The sequence below is a fragment of the Prionailurus bengalensis genome, chromosome A1 (genome assembly GCF_016509475.1).
Source record: "Prionailurus bengalensis isolate Pbe53 chromosome A1, Fcat_Pben_1.1_paternal_pri, whole genome shotgun sequence".
Taxonomy (NCBI): domain Eukaryota; kingdom Metazoa; phylum Chordata; class Mammalia; order Carnivora; family Felidae; genus Prionailurus; species Prionailurus bengalensis.
The window spans coordinates 2,114,039-2,130,285 of NC_057343.1; the positions used below are offsets into that span (position 1 = coordinate 2,114,039).

The window sequence follows — 16,247 nt, forward strand, 5'->3', positions numbered from 1 at the left end:
TTTGAGAGTGCGAGTGGGGGAGGGGCAGAGAGAGAGGGAGAGATAGAGAGAGCAAGAGAGAATCCCAAGCATACTCCATGCTGTTAGCACAGAGCCCGATGCAGGACTCGATCCAACGAATCGTGAGATCATGACCTGAGCCAAGATCAAGAGCCAGACGCATAACCAGCTGAGCCACCCGGGTGCCCCACCATTAAGTAAGCTTTTTAGCTGCTCCCTACAATTTGCTTCTGGTGAATATATTGTTGACACTGCAGACTCTTGAGGATGAGGATGTCTGTTTAAAAACGATTATCAGTCTAATCATTCAAATGCTTAAAGTAGGGGGTAAAGTGAGAGATATTTCAACCCTCTGAAATGCCAGTGTGCCCTCATTCCCTTGGCTTAAAATGTACTGTAAATGAGATGGTTCTCAGAACAACCTGAGAAGCTAGTTAAAAAGTGGATTCCAGAGGCGCCTGGCTGGCTCAGTCAGTGGAGTGTGCAACTCTTGATCTCAGGGTTGTGAGTTCAAGCCCCACGTTGGGTGTAGAGATTACTTAAAAACAAAAGCCTTTAATTAAAATAAACAAAAAAAGTGGATTCCCAAAACCATCCCCCAGAGCACATTTTAGTGGGAACAGCCTTTACAAACACTGCCTCTCTGGTTGTAGTGTGAGCAATGGCTGAAGGGGTGACACAGAGACCAGCTAGGAGTGTCAGGACTGGCTCATGGGGGCATTGTTTTTAGGGCTGATGCCAAGCAGGCATGTATGCTTATTTGTAAAAATACAATTTTTAGGGAAACATAAAACAATGTATCTTCTAAGTAGTAATTATACTGCTTCTAGGCTTAATTTTTCTAGGAATCGTTATGGAAATTCACATATTTTTGCTACTCTTGGTAACAAGCAGAAGCTTTACTGAGAGTATTTACATACACTTCTGTCCAAAAAAAGAACCCATAAATATTGTGCTTATAAATGTCATATACCTAGTCTCCCACAGATGCACCTGAAGAAATTTTAAAAAGGTTTCATATTCATAACTCCCCAGAAATATCCAGATTTACAACCCACAGCTTTTGTAAAAAAAGAGAAAATTTTATGAAAAATATATTCCACTAAATCTTTTCCAGAAACAGTTTGTACACGTTCATGAATATCTGTTTCCTGCCATCAGAAAGCTGTCCTTCTGAATCTCAACAGCAGAAAAAGCCATGGGGTTATAGTGATTGACTGAGGCAGATTCTATAAAACTTCACCTTACATATTTCTGATTTTAATTAGGGTAATCTACTTGCGCCCTGATTGAAAATGCCAAAACATGTTTCAGAAGAAGAGCGAAGAGGACGGGCGGAGACCCATACCTCAAATGTTCATTCTTTAAACATTTTTTGTTGTGGCAAAATATAATGTGGAATTTGTAATTTTTAGGCGCACAATTCAGTGGCATTAAGTATATTCACAACGTTGTGCAATTATCACCATTATTCACTTCCAGAACTTTTCATTGTCCCCAGGAGAAACTCTGTATCGTTAGACAGTAGTTTCCCATCCCTCCCCCCCCCCCCCCAGGCCCAGGTGACATTTATTTTACTTTCTGTCTCTCTGAATTTCCCTATTATGAGTGCTTCATATGTGTGGAATCATACAATATTTGCTCTGTTGTGTCTGGCTTATTTCACTTGGCATAATGTTTTCACGCTTTATCCTTGTTGGCATGTATCAGTCCCTCATTCTTTCTTAAGACTGAATAATATTCCGTTCATGTGTATCAATTCATCGGTTGAGAGACACTAGGTTGTTTTCACCTTTTGACTATTGTGACTAATGCTGTTATGAACACTGGTATTCAAATACTGATTAGAGTCCCTGCTTTCAATTCTTTGGGGCATATACCTACAAGTGTAATACTCATGCGTGTGAATTCTAAAGAGAACGGACGCATATACTTAAATATTATAATCTGTGTTCAGAGCTGGATCTAGAAGCTCAAGTAGGTGGATCGAAGCATGCTGAAAATCCACCTTAACTTCTAAACTGTACCTGCGGTTCCACTGCTTCAAGGTACTGGGAAATTCTGTTTTGATGAGGGCCTGTCATTTGGAAAGGTCCAAATGAGAGCTTACGTCTAAGAAACTAAACCTCCCCAATAATGCCAATAATACGTTGTGAGGTTCTTCATTTCCCCACTTTCATTGTTGTTCCTTTAACTGATTGATTACAGTGCCCTCATGTGTCTATATTTTTATACTATGGAAGTTTTGAAATAAGTGATGGGGAGAAAGGAGCATATTTGTGATGAGCCCTGGGTGATGTATGGAAGTGTTGAATCACTACACTGTACACCTGAAACGAACATGACACTGTATGTTAACTGGAACTAAAATAAAAGCTTAAGTAAAAAAAATTAAATTAAGAAAATAGAATCATAAAACTGGGGAGAAAATTTAAAGATCTTTTTAAAAACTGAATATTCACTTCACGCAAGGACCCATCTCTAAGCAGTTAAAACACTTTTTAACAGAGATCTAAATCACACACACAAGAGTATTTAAAACGTATGGCCACAATGTGACCAATGAACACCCCCCCCCAACCCCTCTAGTGAGAAAATGCTAGCTAGTCCATTAGAAGCTCCCTAGGTGCCCTTCATAAATTGCATTACCCTAGCTTACACTCAGAAGTAACACTGTCCTGAATTTAGTGTTAATCACTGCCTTGCTTTTCTTTATAGTTTTACCACTTTGTGTTTGTTTTCCTAAACAGCATTTGGGGGAAGGGGGAGAGAAGGTTCCTATTTTTTAACTTTCCACAAATTGAATCCTATTGTATGTATTGTTCTGTGACTTGCTTTTTTTAGTCTACTTTTTAAATAAGCATATGGATGCATTCATTCATTTTCAAATCTTTATGAAATTTCATTTTATGAATATATTCTGGGTAGACATTCAGATTTTTTCTAGTTATGAAAAATAAATGTTTCAATGTTGTTCAACATGTTGCCTGGTGCTCACGTGTGACTATTTCTCTGGGTATACAAATACAAGTGGTATACCTGGGTCTCAAGTTGTGCATATATCCAATCTTTCTAGGTAACACCAGTCTTTCCACAGTGGATGAGAGTGGTCTATAAGAATTCCATTTTCTCCATATCCTTGCCAGAACTTGGTTGTCAGATTTTTACATTTTGGCCGATCTGAGTAAAATGTAGTTGTGGTTCAAACGTGCATTTCTATGACTATTCATGAGGCTGGGCAGCTTTTCAAATGTTTACATGTAATTTGTGTTTCTTCTCTCCTACGAAATGCCCATGATGACTCGTGCTCATTTTTCTAACGGACTGTTTGAAAATTTTTTTTTATCAATTGATAGGCATTCTTTTGGGATGGGCTTTTTTTTTTAAAAAGAGCAAGATATAGTATTCATACAGAAGAGTATAAAACATAAACATACTGCTTAAAGAATAATTTAAAATCTAACAACTGTGTAACCACCATAAAGGTAAAAAAAAAAAAAAAATAGAATGTTGCCAATACTTCAGAAGCACCTTCTTTGCACACACCCCCATCACCGTGCTCTTCTTTTCTCAGAGGTGATTCCCATTCTGACTTCTGTGATTAGTTCATTGCTTTTCTTTTTATAGTTTTATCACCTGGGGATGCATCCTGAACAGTATAGTTTAGTATTGTCTGCTTTTGAATGTTATGAAAATGGATTCACACGGTATATAGATTCTTCTAGCTTTGATGCCATACAGCCACTATGATGTTTGCGAAATTCCTGTTATTTCACATAGTTGTAGTTTCATGTAGCTGTAGTTCATTTTTGTTGCCATACGGTGTTCCGTTGCTGTTCGGCACTTCTGTTGCTGTACGGTATGCCGTGACTCACTGAACTCATGATTCATTGTACTCATGACGGAACTGGGGTTGTTTCTAGCTTTTTGTTCTTATGAACAAAACTGCCAAGAACATTATTGTAATGTCTCTGGATACACTTCAGCAAGATCTTCTCTAGGGCATATACCAAGGAGTGGAATTATAGATCTAAAGTATACATATATTCAACCTTACTAAATAACCCTAAGCCACTTTCCAAAGTAGGTATACCAGTTTACACATTCATCACCAGCATCGGAGAATTCCCATTAAGTCTGCCAGCAAATGTCAGAGTTTCTAATTTTTGCCAAGCTAGTGAGTGTAGTTTGTTTCCAACCAATCAATTCAAGCCAATTACTATGGTTTTAATGCATTCCCTGAATAATTATTCCTGAGCACCTTATATGTTTATTGGCCATTTGGAATTCTTCATTTTAAAAGCACCTGTTCAGTTATTTTGCCCATTTTCTATTGGGATGTCTGTCCTATTCTTTATCTATCTTGGACACTAGTTTTTGCCAATCACATGCATCACAGATATTTTTTCCCACTCTGTGGTTTATGTTTTTCTTTCTTTATGATGAATTTTGAAGGTCAGGTTTTGTTTTGTTTTTCCAATTTAGTCAGATTTATCAATCTTTTCTGGTTAGTATCACGTACCCCAATCCATAGGTCACGAAGATGGTTTATATACCAAAAGCTCTAGTTTTGCTGTTCATTTTCAAGTCTTTGATCCATCCGAAATCGTGTTATTGTGGTGGGGGAATGGCTCACTTCACTTTTCCCCCATACAGACAACTATTCCGTGAGCATTTACTGTTCAAGGGTGTGTTACACAACTTGTTATTCCTTTACTAAAGAGTTCGATACTTTGCTAATAAAGTCATGTTTTTGCTTACTTACCTCCTGTACCACTCGTAAGAGTTTTGCGTTTGTTAACTTCTTCATTACATGCGAAAAGTGCCACCGCAGGCTTCTTTGGCCCGTGAATATTTCAGGTAAATTCCCAGGCTACCAACGGCCTGCGAACGACCACCTCCCTCAGAAGCTCCGCCCCGCGGACGCCAATGCCCGCCTTTTTCCTGAGGACGCAACACGCAGGCGCGGCCGGACCCGAGCTCCCGCGCCGCACAATGAGTTGCGCCTGCGCCGGCAAACGCCCCGCCCCGCCTCCTCTGGTCCTCTATAAAGCCTCGAGCTTCTCCTCGCGAGAGACTTCGTTCTCATGCTCGCTGCAGGGGTCGGAGGTCAGAGCGAGCGTCTCGCGGGCCGTAGGAGGAAGATGGCGGTGGAGTCGCGCGTTACCCAGGAGGAAATTAAGAAGGAGCCGGAGAAACCGATCGATCGGGAGAAAGTATGGGGTCCGGAAAGAGGTGGAGGTGGGCCTGGCGGGGCGGAGAGCGCGGCCTGTGCCCGAAGGCGGCGGTATTCCAGCTCCCCGGGCGGTTCGGAGGCCGCGACGCCTCCGGAGGGGAAGGGAGCTGTGGGCTCGCAGCCGCTTTCTTTAACTTCTGCCCTTCCTCCTTTCGCCCCCAGACGTGCCCGCTGCTGCTGCGTGTTTTCACCACCAATAACGGCCGCCACCACCGAATGGACGAATTCTCCCGCGGAAACGTACCGTCCAGCGAACTGCAGATCTACACTTGGTGAGAGTGCTGGGGCCGCGGGGGGCGCGGCCCTGGGGGGCGGTCGGACATTAAGTAATTCCCTGTGCCAGGAAAGAAGTGTCCTCCGTGTTTTCGCTTTTTCCCCTCCACTCGGGGCCTTTGGGCCCAGCTCTCAGAAAGTTGGAGGTTTTGCCTGGTAGGTAAAAGGGGCCTGTCTTGTAACACGTTTACGGTTCAAACTTTTTTGAGTTGTGAAGAATTGACAGACCCAAGATTGCTGTCGCTTGTTGTGGCTGCTGGGTACAGAAATCATACGTAAAGAAAATGCGGCGGCCTTCTTTAAGGGGCTCATGGTCATGGGATAAAGGGAAGGAAAGGGAAGTCATGGGATATTTATCCTCGAGAGCATTTATGTGTGATATTAATCCTTAGGTGCCATGCGTTTAAAAAAAAGAAAACAAAGAAAAAACAGGTTGATTTTTGATCTGGTGCTTGATGGAAAAGATTGTGATGCGTGTTCAGTAAAGCCTGCCCCTGAATATTTCTCTCATGGGTGGGTACCTTCCATACCCCCAAGTCTGTCCAGGGCCAGTACATTCTGCAGACTTCTCTTTAGTGCTGCACGTATTTCCTTAGTTTCACATCATAATGGCTGTTTAGTAGCAGAAAAAGGTTAATAACTCTTAAAACGATGCCTTTATTGTGATAAAGATATATGTAGCGTTACATTTGCCACTGTAAGGGCTCCGTTGCATCAGCTATATTCACATTGTGCAACTCTTAACCTGTTAGCAAAGCTTTTTCATTTCCCCCAACAGAAGTTCTACACCTAATAAGCAGTAACTCCCCATTCCTTTCTTCGCCCTGGTAGTCTGTTTGAATTTGCCTATTCTAGATAGATATCTTAAACAAGTGGACTCATAACAGTGTTTGTTGTGTTTGCCTTATTTCACTTAGCGTGATATTTCGTTCTCTTTTTATGGCCGAATAATACTTCCTTGTAGGATATACCACATTTTGTCCACTTATCTGCTGGTAGGCGCTTGAGTTTCCTTTTTTTGGCTTTTGTGAATAATGCTGCTATGGACCTGGATCTGTTTAATCCCTGCTTTCAATTCTTTTGGGTATATACCTAGAAATGGGACTGCTGGAACGTACAGTTATATGTTTAACTTTTTGAGGAACCACCAACCTTTTTCACAGCAGCCGCACCATTTTATAGTCCTGGAAGGGTATGTAATTTTAAACTGTGAGCCCAGCACAGTACAACTTGATTCTTTAAACACTGGGACCTTATTTGTCTTTTTGGAGGTACCCTGTAGTGTGCTTCCAGTTCAGCATCATTCCAGGATAAAAGTTCCAGGGAGATTGATTTAACTTACAGGGAAGAACTGTTACTAAAGGGTTGATGAAAATCTCTATTCAGAGATGATGAAAATACTCTATTCAGGTATGCTTCTTCCAACAAACAAGAGTTCCTGTTTGCCAGGTGCTATGCTTAGATTCTGAGGGTATGAAGTAAAGAAGGTATCACGGTTTCCTACAGGAAGCTCAGTCTAGCGGAGAAAGCCCGTGAAGAAATACTAAGTATACTTCAGGGTGAAGATGGCAGAGTGAGATTTTACCAAAGACCTTCTGCTCCTAATCCAGAAGAAAAGTTACAAAAAAATTCTGCCCTAGACTGTCCTGTCCTTAAAGCACAACCAAATAAGGAAAGACCACCCATGTTGTATCTCAAAGTGACGGCCGAAGACAGATTCTGAAAGACTGAGTAGTTGGTGTCATAGTAGCACAGAGCCCTGCCCCCTCTGCCTAAGAGCAGTACTGAAGGGAGATGAGTGAATAAATCTTGGGACTTCTTGATTTGTACAAGTAGACTGAGGGACTAAATAGGCAGCCCTAAGATAAGTCTAAGAAAGAAGAGTGCAGTCCAGAAGACCCTAGCAGAAGCAAACTGAATGTGCCGAAGTTCAGGGCACTGTATGGAGTTGGGGTAATAATAATAAGCCAGATGCCACAGGAGTGGTAAATCTCCTGTGCTTGTATGGTCATTTAACCAGGTTATTGAAAGAGAAGTAGTCAGGTAAGCTGTATCAGGGTTCGGTCAGAAAAACTGAACCAGCAGGAGATCTGCATGAAGGGCTTTGGTTCACGTAATTATGGAGACTGCCTAGGTACCTAGATCCCGATCTGTAGGGCGAGCTAGCAGGAAGGGCCAGGCTGGAACTTGAGCAGGAGCTAAAACTGCCCACAGCAGCCTGGATTTCTTATTCAGGGAAGCCTCCCCTCTGTTCTTAAGGCCTTTCAACTGATTGAATCGGGCCTACTCTGATTGATTGAATGAAGCTTACTCAGATTATCTGGGATAATCTCCTTAATTTAAAGCCAACTGGTTATAGACTTTCATCACATACACAGAATACCTTACAGCAACACCTACATTAGTGTTTGATTGAATAACTGGGGCTGTAGCTTTCCCACATTGACGCATAAAACTGACTCTTACAGTCACACAGCAAAGTCTCTTCCCAAGAGAGCTCTTTCTTCATCCATGCACTCAAGCTTCGGACTGGTGGTCAGAAAGCAACGCTTGGCATTCCCAGCTATTAGTTTAGGGAGACGGTTGTCGGCAGGTTGGAAGCTTGTAGGAGATTTACTGTCAGAACTGATAACGGATGTAAACCAGATTCCCTCAGTTCGTCAGGACAAGATGACAGTATGGGAAGTATTTTTAGAAAGGAAGAAAGAACTCTTTGTGGTGCACAGCATTAGTATATAAGGTGTGCCAGGGAATAATTAACATCAGGTGAAAAAAAAGGTCACCTCCAAGACTGATTTAAAAAATCAGCTTGATCTCAGACTTCATGGGGACAAAGTTAAAACAGGCAGGGGAGTTGTTGCAGAATAGAGTAGAACTCTGACCGTTAAAAAAGAAAAAAAGCTACAAAATTAGGAGGTGACAGGAGGGTAGCAGTGTGACTCTTTATCTGAAATTTTGTAATTCCTTCTATTTTACTTGTTTTTTCTTCTGTTAAATTCAACGGTGACTTTCGTTAAAAATACGTATAATATTTGAAGAATGAATTATATTTTTGAATTATAACTTCATAATACATATCAAGTATAACGTGCTTGATAATCTTCAAGGTTTTTTTTTTCTGCCTCATTGTGTATGTGTACAAGAAGATGCCTACAGTGGTGTTAACATCACTGGTCATTTCTGGCGGGTGAGATTTGGGATATAATTTACTGCATTCGTGCATGCAGCTTTTCCTCCTCTGTAAAGTGTGTCAAGTGGAGAAAGGCAGTCATGCGCAGCTTCTCGCCCCAGCCTTGCGTGGCTGCATAAGACTGACCTGGGCCTGGAGCTTTTTTACTTGTTTGTTCGTTTGTTTTCCCCAAAGAGATAAGAACCCTCACAGCCTGTGCTGGACGTGTCTCTTTGGCAGTACCTTTCCCTGTTCTGGTTTGATGTGCCGTTGTCTGGCACCTGACCGGCCCCACTGCAGTGTCTGTTCCCAGGGGTCCTTTACCTGCAGCACAGGAAGGGTGCGTGCAGACTGTCGGCGCATCAGCTCCGGGGCGAGACCTGCTGGCGCTGAGGGACCCGCACTCAAGCCAGTCTCGTGCTGTCTTTTCTCTGTGCGAGTAAAGCATCGTTCCCTCCGTGGTCTGTGTGAGCCGGGTCCGTCTGGGCAACCCCAGTACCCACACAACATGCAGTAGGTTGACATCCTGGGCCTACTGCTCCTGCTGGAAGGCACGGGTGTGCTCTGTTCCGTCCTCCACGTGATCGGACTCCTCCCCTGGAGGTGGGAACAGCTGTCACTTGTGTGACAGAAGTTTTATACAGAAACGTTTAAAAACCGAGATGGAGAGGAGTCGAGGGCAACATATACGGAGTTCCGTAATGAGGTGGAAATAAGGCAGTGGTGGTGGGGAGTGGAGAAGACGATTCGATCTGTGTTTAGGAGGCAGAAACAACAGAGATGGGAAGAACTTAACAGTGCTTTTAGGTTTCTGACCTGAGCGGCTGAGTGGGTCTTGGTAGTTTCAGTGGTAAGAGGGCAAAGGGCATTGTTCTGGGGGTGATGCTTTTGAAGAGTGTCTGGTGTCCTTGTTTCATTCTATAGCACCTTATAGGCAAAGTTGTTTCAGTTCCGCATCGTCCATTAAGTTCTGAGTTCACATCGTTTCAGGGCAAGAATATGTATTGTCAAAGGAGCCTCTGCTTAGTCTAAAGAAAATTTCATGTTTCATTGGCCTTCTGGCCCCGTCATCTATAGAACTCTTAAGATTCCATCTTAGAAAGAAAAAACGTTACATCTTTACAAAAATGCTTTCCTGTCATTGAGTCTAAGATGCATTTCAACTTTAGACATGATAAAATGTGGAAATGTATGCTTTAGAAACAAGGAAATACAGTTATTTTAAGTGTTTAGGTTAATTTGGATTAGTTATTCTTAAGGAGGTAAATCACTAGCCCAGAAAGACTAGCAATGAAAGATAGCAGGTGTAATCCCTTAAAGTCCCTTTTGGCACTAAAAGTCTGACTTTAGTTCATCAAAATTTCAATCATTGAGGCTGGTAAGGGGCGTTTATGGGGCAAATAGTATTAGCCGCTTTAAAATTAAGTATAGGGGGCCCGGCTGACTCCGTCGGTAGAGCTTGTGACTCCTGATCTCAGGGTTCTGAGTTTGAGCCCTGCGTTGTGTGTTTTGAGAATGCTTAAAAATAAAATCCTAAAAAAAATAATAAGTATAAGACCTTGACAGCCTCAATTCTAACAGGTCACAATCCAGACACACATAATTAACTCATTATATGTCAATATCCTTGCTATATTACTGTTATATTGTTGATTAATCAAATGTAATGTTTTTTTAAAAAAAATTCAGGATGGATGCAACTTTGAAAGAACTGACTAGTTTAGTAAAAGAAGTCTACCCAGAAGCTAGAAAGAAGGGCACACACTTCAATTTTGCAATTGTTTTTACAGATCCTAAAAGGCCTGGCTATCGGTAGGTAACTTTTAATTTTTTAATTCCTGTAATATTTTTGGCTTTGATGTGTTTTAACTGATAGGGATAACCCCTTTTAATGAGCCTCTTATTGGGCAGAAAATAAATTTATATGATCTTAACGTCCGGTTCAGCTTAATGTAGTAATTAATTTATAACTGTGCCGTAAGATAACGGCGCGAATCCAGTTCCGCGTTTACTTTGCGTGTTTGGCTTCGTTGGTTGTGGTCCGTTAACAGTTGGTCTCCTTTTCTGCAGAGTAAAGGAGATTGGCAGCACCGTGTCCGGGAGGAAGGGGACTGATGACTCCATGACCCTGCAGTCGCAGAAGTTCCAAATAGGAGACTATCTGGACATAGCAATCACCCCTCCAAATCGGGCACCGCCTCCCTCGGGGCGCATGAGACCGTATTAAATCTTATTTACTATTCCTTGAATTATTTTTCGTTCAGCTATGTAAAATAAACTTTTTCCTCCCCTCGTCATTGCCATTAAGCCTTTAAACTCTAAACGAATTGTAATGCGTCTCCTTAGGAATTAGATTTGGCTGTGTCGGGTGTTAACAGAACGTCCGTGTCTCTGGTCCTTCCATAAAATAATGAAGAAAAGTGCTCTTAGCATCCGATGTAAAACTGTATTGTCAAATACATGTGTGCAATCAACCGGAGTGTGAAAGTTCATGGCGATGGGAACAGGGTTTAACTAGCATTTGCGGTTTATGCCGAGTAGCGGAGGATGCTGTGTTGAAGGCCGAGTGGGGCAGAGTGACCCAGCCGTGGTGTCGCACGAAGTAGAGTGCGAGCTCGTGCAGGTAGAGCTAGGGTGAGGTGGCTGGCCGAGGCGTCTTGCGGGAGCACCAGCCGAAGCGAGTTGAAGAAGCCACGTGTGCTGGAAGAGGTCGCGCCGTCTGAATCAAGGTACGGTGACATAAAAAGTGAGAGGAGGATGGGTGCCACGGGGCGTTTTCTGTTTTAAAAATGGGGAGAATGGGCATTTTGAAGACCGGAACCACTAGCGAGGAAACCAGGGTGAGAACTTAGGTGAGGGTGGGAAGGTTTCCCTTGAAGATCCGAAAATGGAGGGAGGGATGAAAGCCGAATCTTGAGACCTGGCAGCGGAGCCAGGGAGGAGGCCCAGTGGAGCGAGTAGGAGATCCTCTCGCGTCCCGTTGACGGGGCCGGTGAGGGGCCGGGGGGCCGGGCTTGCGTCTGAGTGTCTGGTTGGAGGGTCCGCGAGCGTGATGCCGAGGACCGGCTGGGATGACGCAATCTGGTTGCGCCAGGAGCTCCGCGGCCGCGGCCCCGTTGCTTGAATCTGTGTGTGTTTGTAAAAGAGGGATGATGGCACACACGACTAGGTGTCTGCAAAGGCCTGACCTGTAAGCCACCGTAAATCCTACCTGTTTTCCGTAAGGTCGAGTTTAGTCGCGACTGGAACCGGTCTTCCGTGGCACTCTTGTTCCCGTCTTGAAGTGTGCGGACCATGTGGCCGCTGGGGAATAAGCCTAAATGACGTTAGTGGATTACGGGAGGAAATGGAAGGCGTATATTCCAGAATGAAAGACGAGGTGCTGGCAGTGGATCTCAGCGTCCGACTGCGGTCGTTTTGTACACACAGAAGCAGCCTTTTAAATGTGACAGCTTGGAGCTTAGATCTAATCTCGGGCCTCTTCTCCTCAGAAGTTTACTCCAAACTCTTAGATTCTGTATTCATTCAGACTAGATGGACTTGAGTTCCGGAGGTCATAAAAGTAATTTCAACCTTTTTTTTTTTTTTTTTTTTTTTTTTTTTTTGAGAAGAAGAGCCATGGTCCCTTCCTGTGTGTGGGAAGAAACTGATTTACTGTGCAGACGGCAAAAGCAGGAACTAAATTCAGGACCTTCGTAAGACAGTGTTTCCCATGATGTGAACCGCAGTGAGGGCTCTCCTGTAATTCCAGGTTATTGTCTTAGTAGTTTTAAAGTGGCTTATTTGCTTGGTTCCAACGTGGAATTTTCCCTTTAAAGATTGCGGTCTTCCACCGAAAGTACAGTTAAGGACTATCTAATGAACTTCTTACTGACTATAATGCTAAGAATCAGAAGACTTGTACTTAGTCCTTGTTTACGTTTGGCTTTGGTAAGTATGGCTTTGGGTAAGTAACTGAGCCGCTTCCTTAAATACAAAATAGAAATAAATGGTCACCGTGACAGCACCGTGCTCAGTGCGTAGCATCCTGACTGCCTCGCTTGCTCTTAGGGTATTTTGGAGTTGAAATTTTCCCTTTGGAGTATGTGTTGTAGCTCACGTGTTGCCTGTAATAACTTTCCAGTTTCCTCACAGTGTATGTGAACTTGGCATTTTGAGGTATTTACCAGATGTTCAATAGGGAGTCTCGCCATTACATTCTATTTAGGTTTTACGAAACACGACTGGGACCGTCCTATCCATAGTGATCCCTGGCTCAGGTGACGTTTGAGACAGCGGTGTGCACGTGTGTGTGAGCACGCGCAGGCCTGTGAGGGGGAGAGAGAGCTATTAAACTGTTAGCTTAGGTTGAAAATTCTAAAATTTAAGCGCTGTTACTCTTAAATAAAGAGCTGAACTTAGCCTGCCTCTTTCTATTCAATCAGACACGAATTCCAGACTTGGTTTTGGGGAAACTGAGGAGGCAGCGCCCGGAAACAGCTTCTCAGAATTACAGTCAGTGCTGGGCTGTGCCCGGCACGAGGAACTTGACTGCGTTTCCTCACTGAACCTTGACAGCCAAGCTACGGAGACTGTGGTTCCATCTAGCGATCAGGTGGGGGCCTGCTTCAAGCAGGCACCGCTGTGGGGCACGCGCATCCAGGTACCCAGCAAAAGCTGAAACGTACGTTCCCCCAAGTAGGGTTCTTTGGCGGTTTCTTTCATTCTCGCCTCTGCAGCCTGGCTCCCACTCACGTTGCAGGGCTGCTTCCTGCAGGAAATCTCCCCGCCACAACTGGTTTCTCCCAGGGGCCAGCCGTCTGGAGTATGTAGACCGGTTTCAGTGTTTGTACAAACCAAGCCACCCATCGTGAGTGAAACCAGAGCTCCCAGCCGAGAGTTTCAGAGCAGCCGGACGGGGTCCGTGTGTTCCGATTTGTATTTTGCTGCTTGACTGTGGGTGGTTTTGCCGATAGCTGTAGTTTCTTGGAGCCCGCAGTGGAACCAAACCCGAAGGAAGTCTGTTTCTCAGGGATTCCCCCCCCCCCCCCCCCCCCCCCCCCCCCCCCCCCCCCCCCCCCCCCCCCCCCCGTAATCCCTGGCAGGGGAATAAGCTCAAGCCTAAAAAGCAATTTTAATACTAAATACTAAGAAAATAATTTTGTTAAACAGAAATCGTGATCCTGGGAATGTTATGCAGAATTTATTATAGAAAGGTGTTATCATCACAAAACCAACCTTGAGTTGTGGGGAGGAGCCAATGAAATGCTGCTGAGTGTGCGTCATGGTGAATATTCAGTTAAAGTGCTGTTTACTAAGGAAGAAGAAAAAAAGCATTTGTGGCCCCTTGTTTTGTGCCTTCGGTTGTCAGAATTTCCTGTCCAGGCTAGCAGCTCCTAAGAAAAGTTCAGATGGGAGTTGATGAAATTAAAGCAGTTTCAATTGTGAATGAGGTGAACCTCCCGAGGCATTTTTCACACCTGTAAATTGTAGAGGCCCTGTTGGGAGTTGTTGGAATCTGTGCTGTTCCTGATTACTTCAGCCCCCCTGGTGCTTCTCAGTACTTTGCCGGGACAAAATACATGTAAGAGTGCCGGTCGGATAGCAGGTGCCTGGGCCTGGCAGTACACCAATAAACCTGAGCCACATATGGATCCTTAGAGAGTCTTCCAGGCTAGGGGTGCCTGGCAGCCGAGTCAGTTGAGCATCTGGCTTCGGCTCCGGTCACGATCTCACAGCTCGGTTGGTGAGGTCGAGCCCCGCGTCGGACTCCGTGCTGACCGCTCGGAGCCTGGAGTCCGCTTCCGATTCTGTCTCCCTCTCTCTCTGCCCCTCCCCCGTTCACACTCTGTGTCTCTCTCTCTCTCTCTCCCCTTCAAAAATAAAAATAAAAATAAATTTTTAAAAAGTCTTCCAGTCTAGTCACGGAAGTGTAACTGGTAACAGGTGGGTCGGAAGGTGCCGCGACGGAGGTAATCACTGCTGAAAATGGCACTGGAGCTTGTCCAGCTCCTAAGGGCAGCTGGGCCGGATTTCTGTTCCCCACGTGGGACCTGGCAAGGGCCAAGGCACGGATGTGAGGAGGTAGGCGCTGAAGTGCCTGGTGGCTGGAGTAGATACAAAGGAAATGTCTGATGCCACTGCGGTAATTTAGGCGCGAGTCGCAGTAGCGGCAGAGGGCAAAGGGGAGGGAACACGTCCAGAGATGTGAGGCCAGCAGAAAGAATGGGGAGCGGGATCTGGGCTGGGACGCGGGCGGGACCCGGCCAAGGGAAGTCAGGCGCTAGAGCAGAGCCACGGTTTACTCATGTGCAAGTTGGCGTGAGCGTCCTCGATCCTTCGTAGGAGTTGATCCAAGAATTAAATTGGTTCACGTGTTTAGAACTGTGCCTCGCATGGTAAGACGTCACCACTGTTTCAGTGGCTTAAGTTGCTGGGTGTCTACATGACGAACAAAAGCAACCAAGGTCCTTGCCGTCTTCGAGCTCGCGGTCCGTTCGTAGCGACAAAAACGTACACCCAAACATACCACAAATTCTGCCGCCCGTCGTGAAGGGTGAAAATACGGTGTCGGAAAGAACCAGGCGGGACTGGGGAGAGAGCGACGTTGACCCCGAGACCGGGGGCAGATCGCCCCAAACGCCTCCGAAATGGCCAGGAAACTGCAGCTGGCCAGGCAGAGGAGCCTGGGAAGCATTTAGCCGGAAGGCCCCCAGGCCGGAGCTGGCCGGCTGCAGGCCCGGCCGGAAGATCGGGCTCGGCGCTGTCACCCCTCGACCCGCGCTCTCCGGCCGGCCGGGGCCCCGTCCCCTTCGCGGTGAGAAGATGGCGGCTGGCAGCCGCGGCCGTGCGTCTCGGCACGTCGAGGCCATGGGCGCGCGGTTTTGTGGTTTTGTCCACCGGCGGTTCCCCGAAGTCCCGGGATCGGCCCTCGCAGGCTTGACGTGGGGTCAAAGGCCCGGCGCCGGCCGCTGTGGCCCGGGGCTGCGACGCTGCTCCGCGGCGCCCGGAGCTCGGCTGTGAGTTCTTCCGGGAAACCTGGAACGCCGCTTCCCCTTAAAGGCCGGTGGTGGGCGGACTGAGGCGGAAGCTGCAGCCCCGGGAGGGCATTCGCTAAGCCATTCGCTAAGCGGGGCGGCCGGGAAAGTTCCTTGGAGAGCAGTGTGTGTGGGGGGCCCCGCGGCAGGAAGGGGCGGAAAAGGCGAGTTGGCCTGTGCGGCGAGAGCACGAGCGGCGAGAGCACGAGGGAGAAGTGGCCCAAGGTCAGATCGCATAGGGCCGCGGAGGCCGCCTCAGAGATCGTGGGTTTCATTTCGAAAGCACAGGGGGACACTGAAGGGTTTTAAGCCAGGACACAGGCTTCTTGCCGGACCCTAACCCTCGGAGCGGAGCTTAATGAGCTGGAAGCATCGCAGCGCGAAGTAACGGGAACTAGGGCCACGGGGCAAGAGTGGAAGGGGTCGGGGGGAGAAGTTTCGGGCACATGGAAGTCGAGGGGCCGCCGCGAAAAAAGCAGGCGACCGGAAACGCTTACTTCGGTCTTTATTTCGCATCTTGAGACACCTGAGGCTCCTCACCCCCACCCTCTCT

General features: G+C 45.9%; 1 protein-coding gene across 3 annotated transcripts; it reads left to right on the plus strand.

The window, feature by feature from the left end:
- The first annotated feature begins 4,914 nt into the window (after nucleotides 1-4,914).
- On the plus strand, nucleotides 4,915-10,975 carry SAP18 (Sin3A associated protein 18). Of its 3 annotated transcripts, none has more exons than XM_043574965.1 (4): nucleotides 4,915-5,241; nucleotides 5,399-5,508; nucleotides 10,368-10,490; nucleotides 10,749-10,975. In XM_043574965.1, exons 1-4 carry the CDS (start codon nucleotides 4,930-4,932, stop codon nucleotides 10,903-10,905), a joined length of 702 nt encoding a protein of 233 aa, XP_043430900.1. In that variant the 5' UTR covers nucleotides 4,915-4,929; the 3' UTR covers nucleotides 10,906-10,975. The 3 variants fall into 3 exon arrangements, with proteins under 3 accessions (XP_043430900.1, XP_043430910.1, XP_043430920.1); XM_043574975.1 differs by having other exon boundaries at nucleotides 4,915-5,223; XM_043574985.1 differs by having other exon boundaries at nucleotides 5,060-5,216.
- Nucleotides 10,976-16,247: the final 5,272 nt, after the last annotated feature.

Excerpts from the sequence above, each read along its gene's own strand:
- SAP18 (XM_043574965.1), top strand. The coding sequence starts at position 4,930 with ATGCCCGCCTTTTTCCTGAGGACGCAACACGCAGGCGCGGCCGGACCC. Across the intron at positions 5,242-5,398 it reads GGGTCCGGAAAGAGGTGGAG|ACGTGCCCGCTGCTGCTGCG; the intron begins GTGGGCCTGGCG and ends TTTCGCCCCCAG. Across the intron at positions 5,509-10,367 it reads GAACTGCAGATCTACACTTG|GATGGATGCAACTTTGAAAG; the intron begins GTGAGAGTGCTG and ends AAAAAAATTCAG.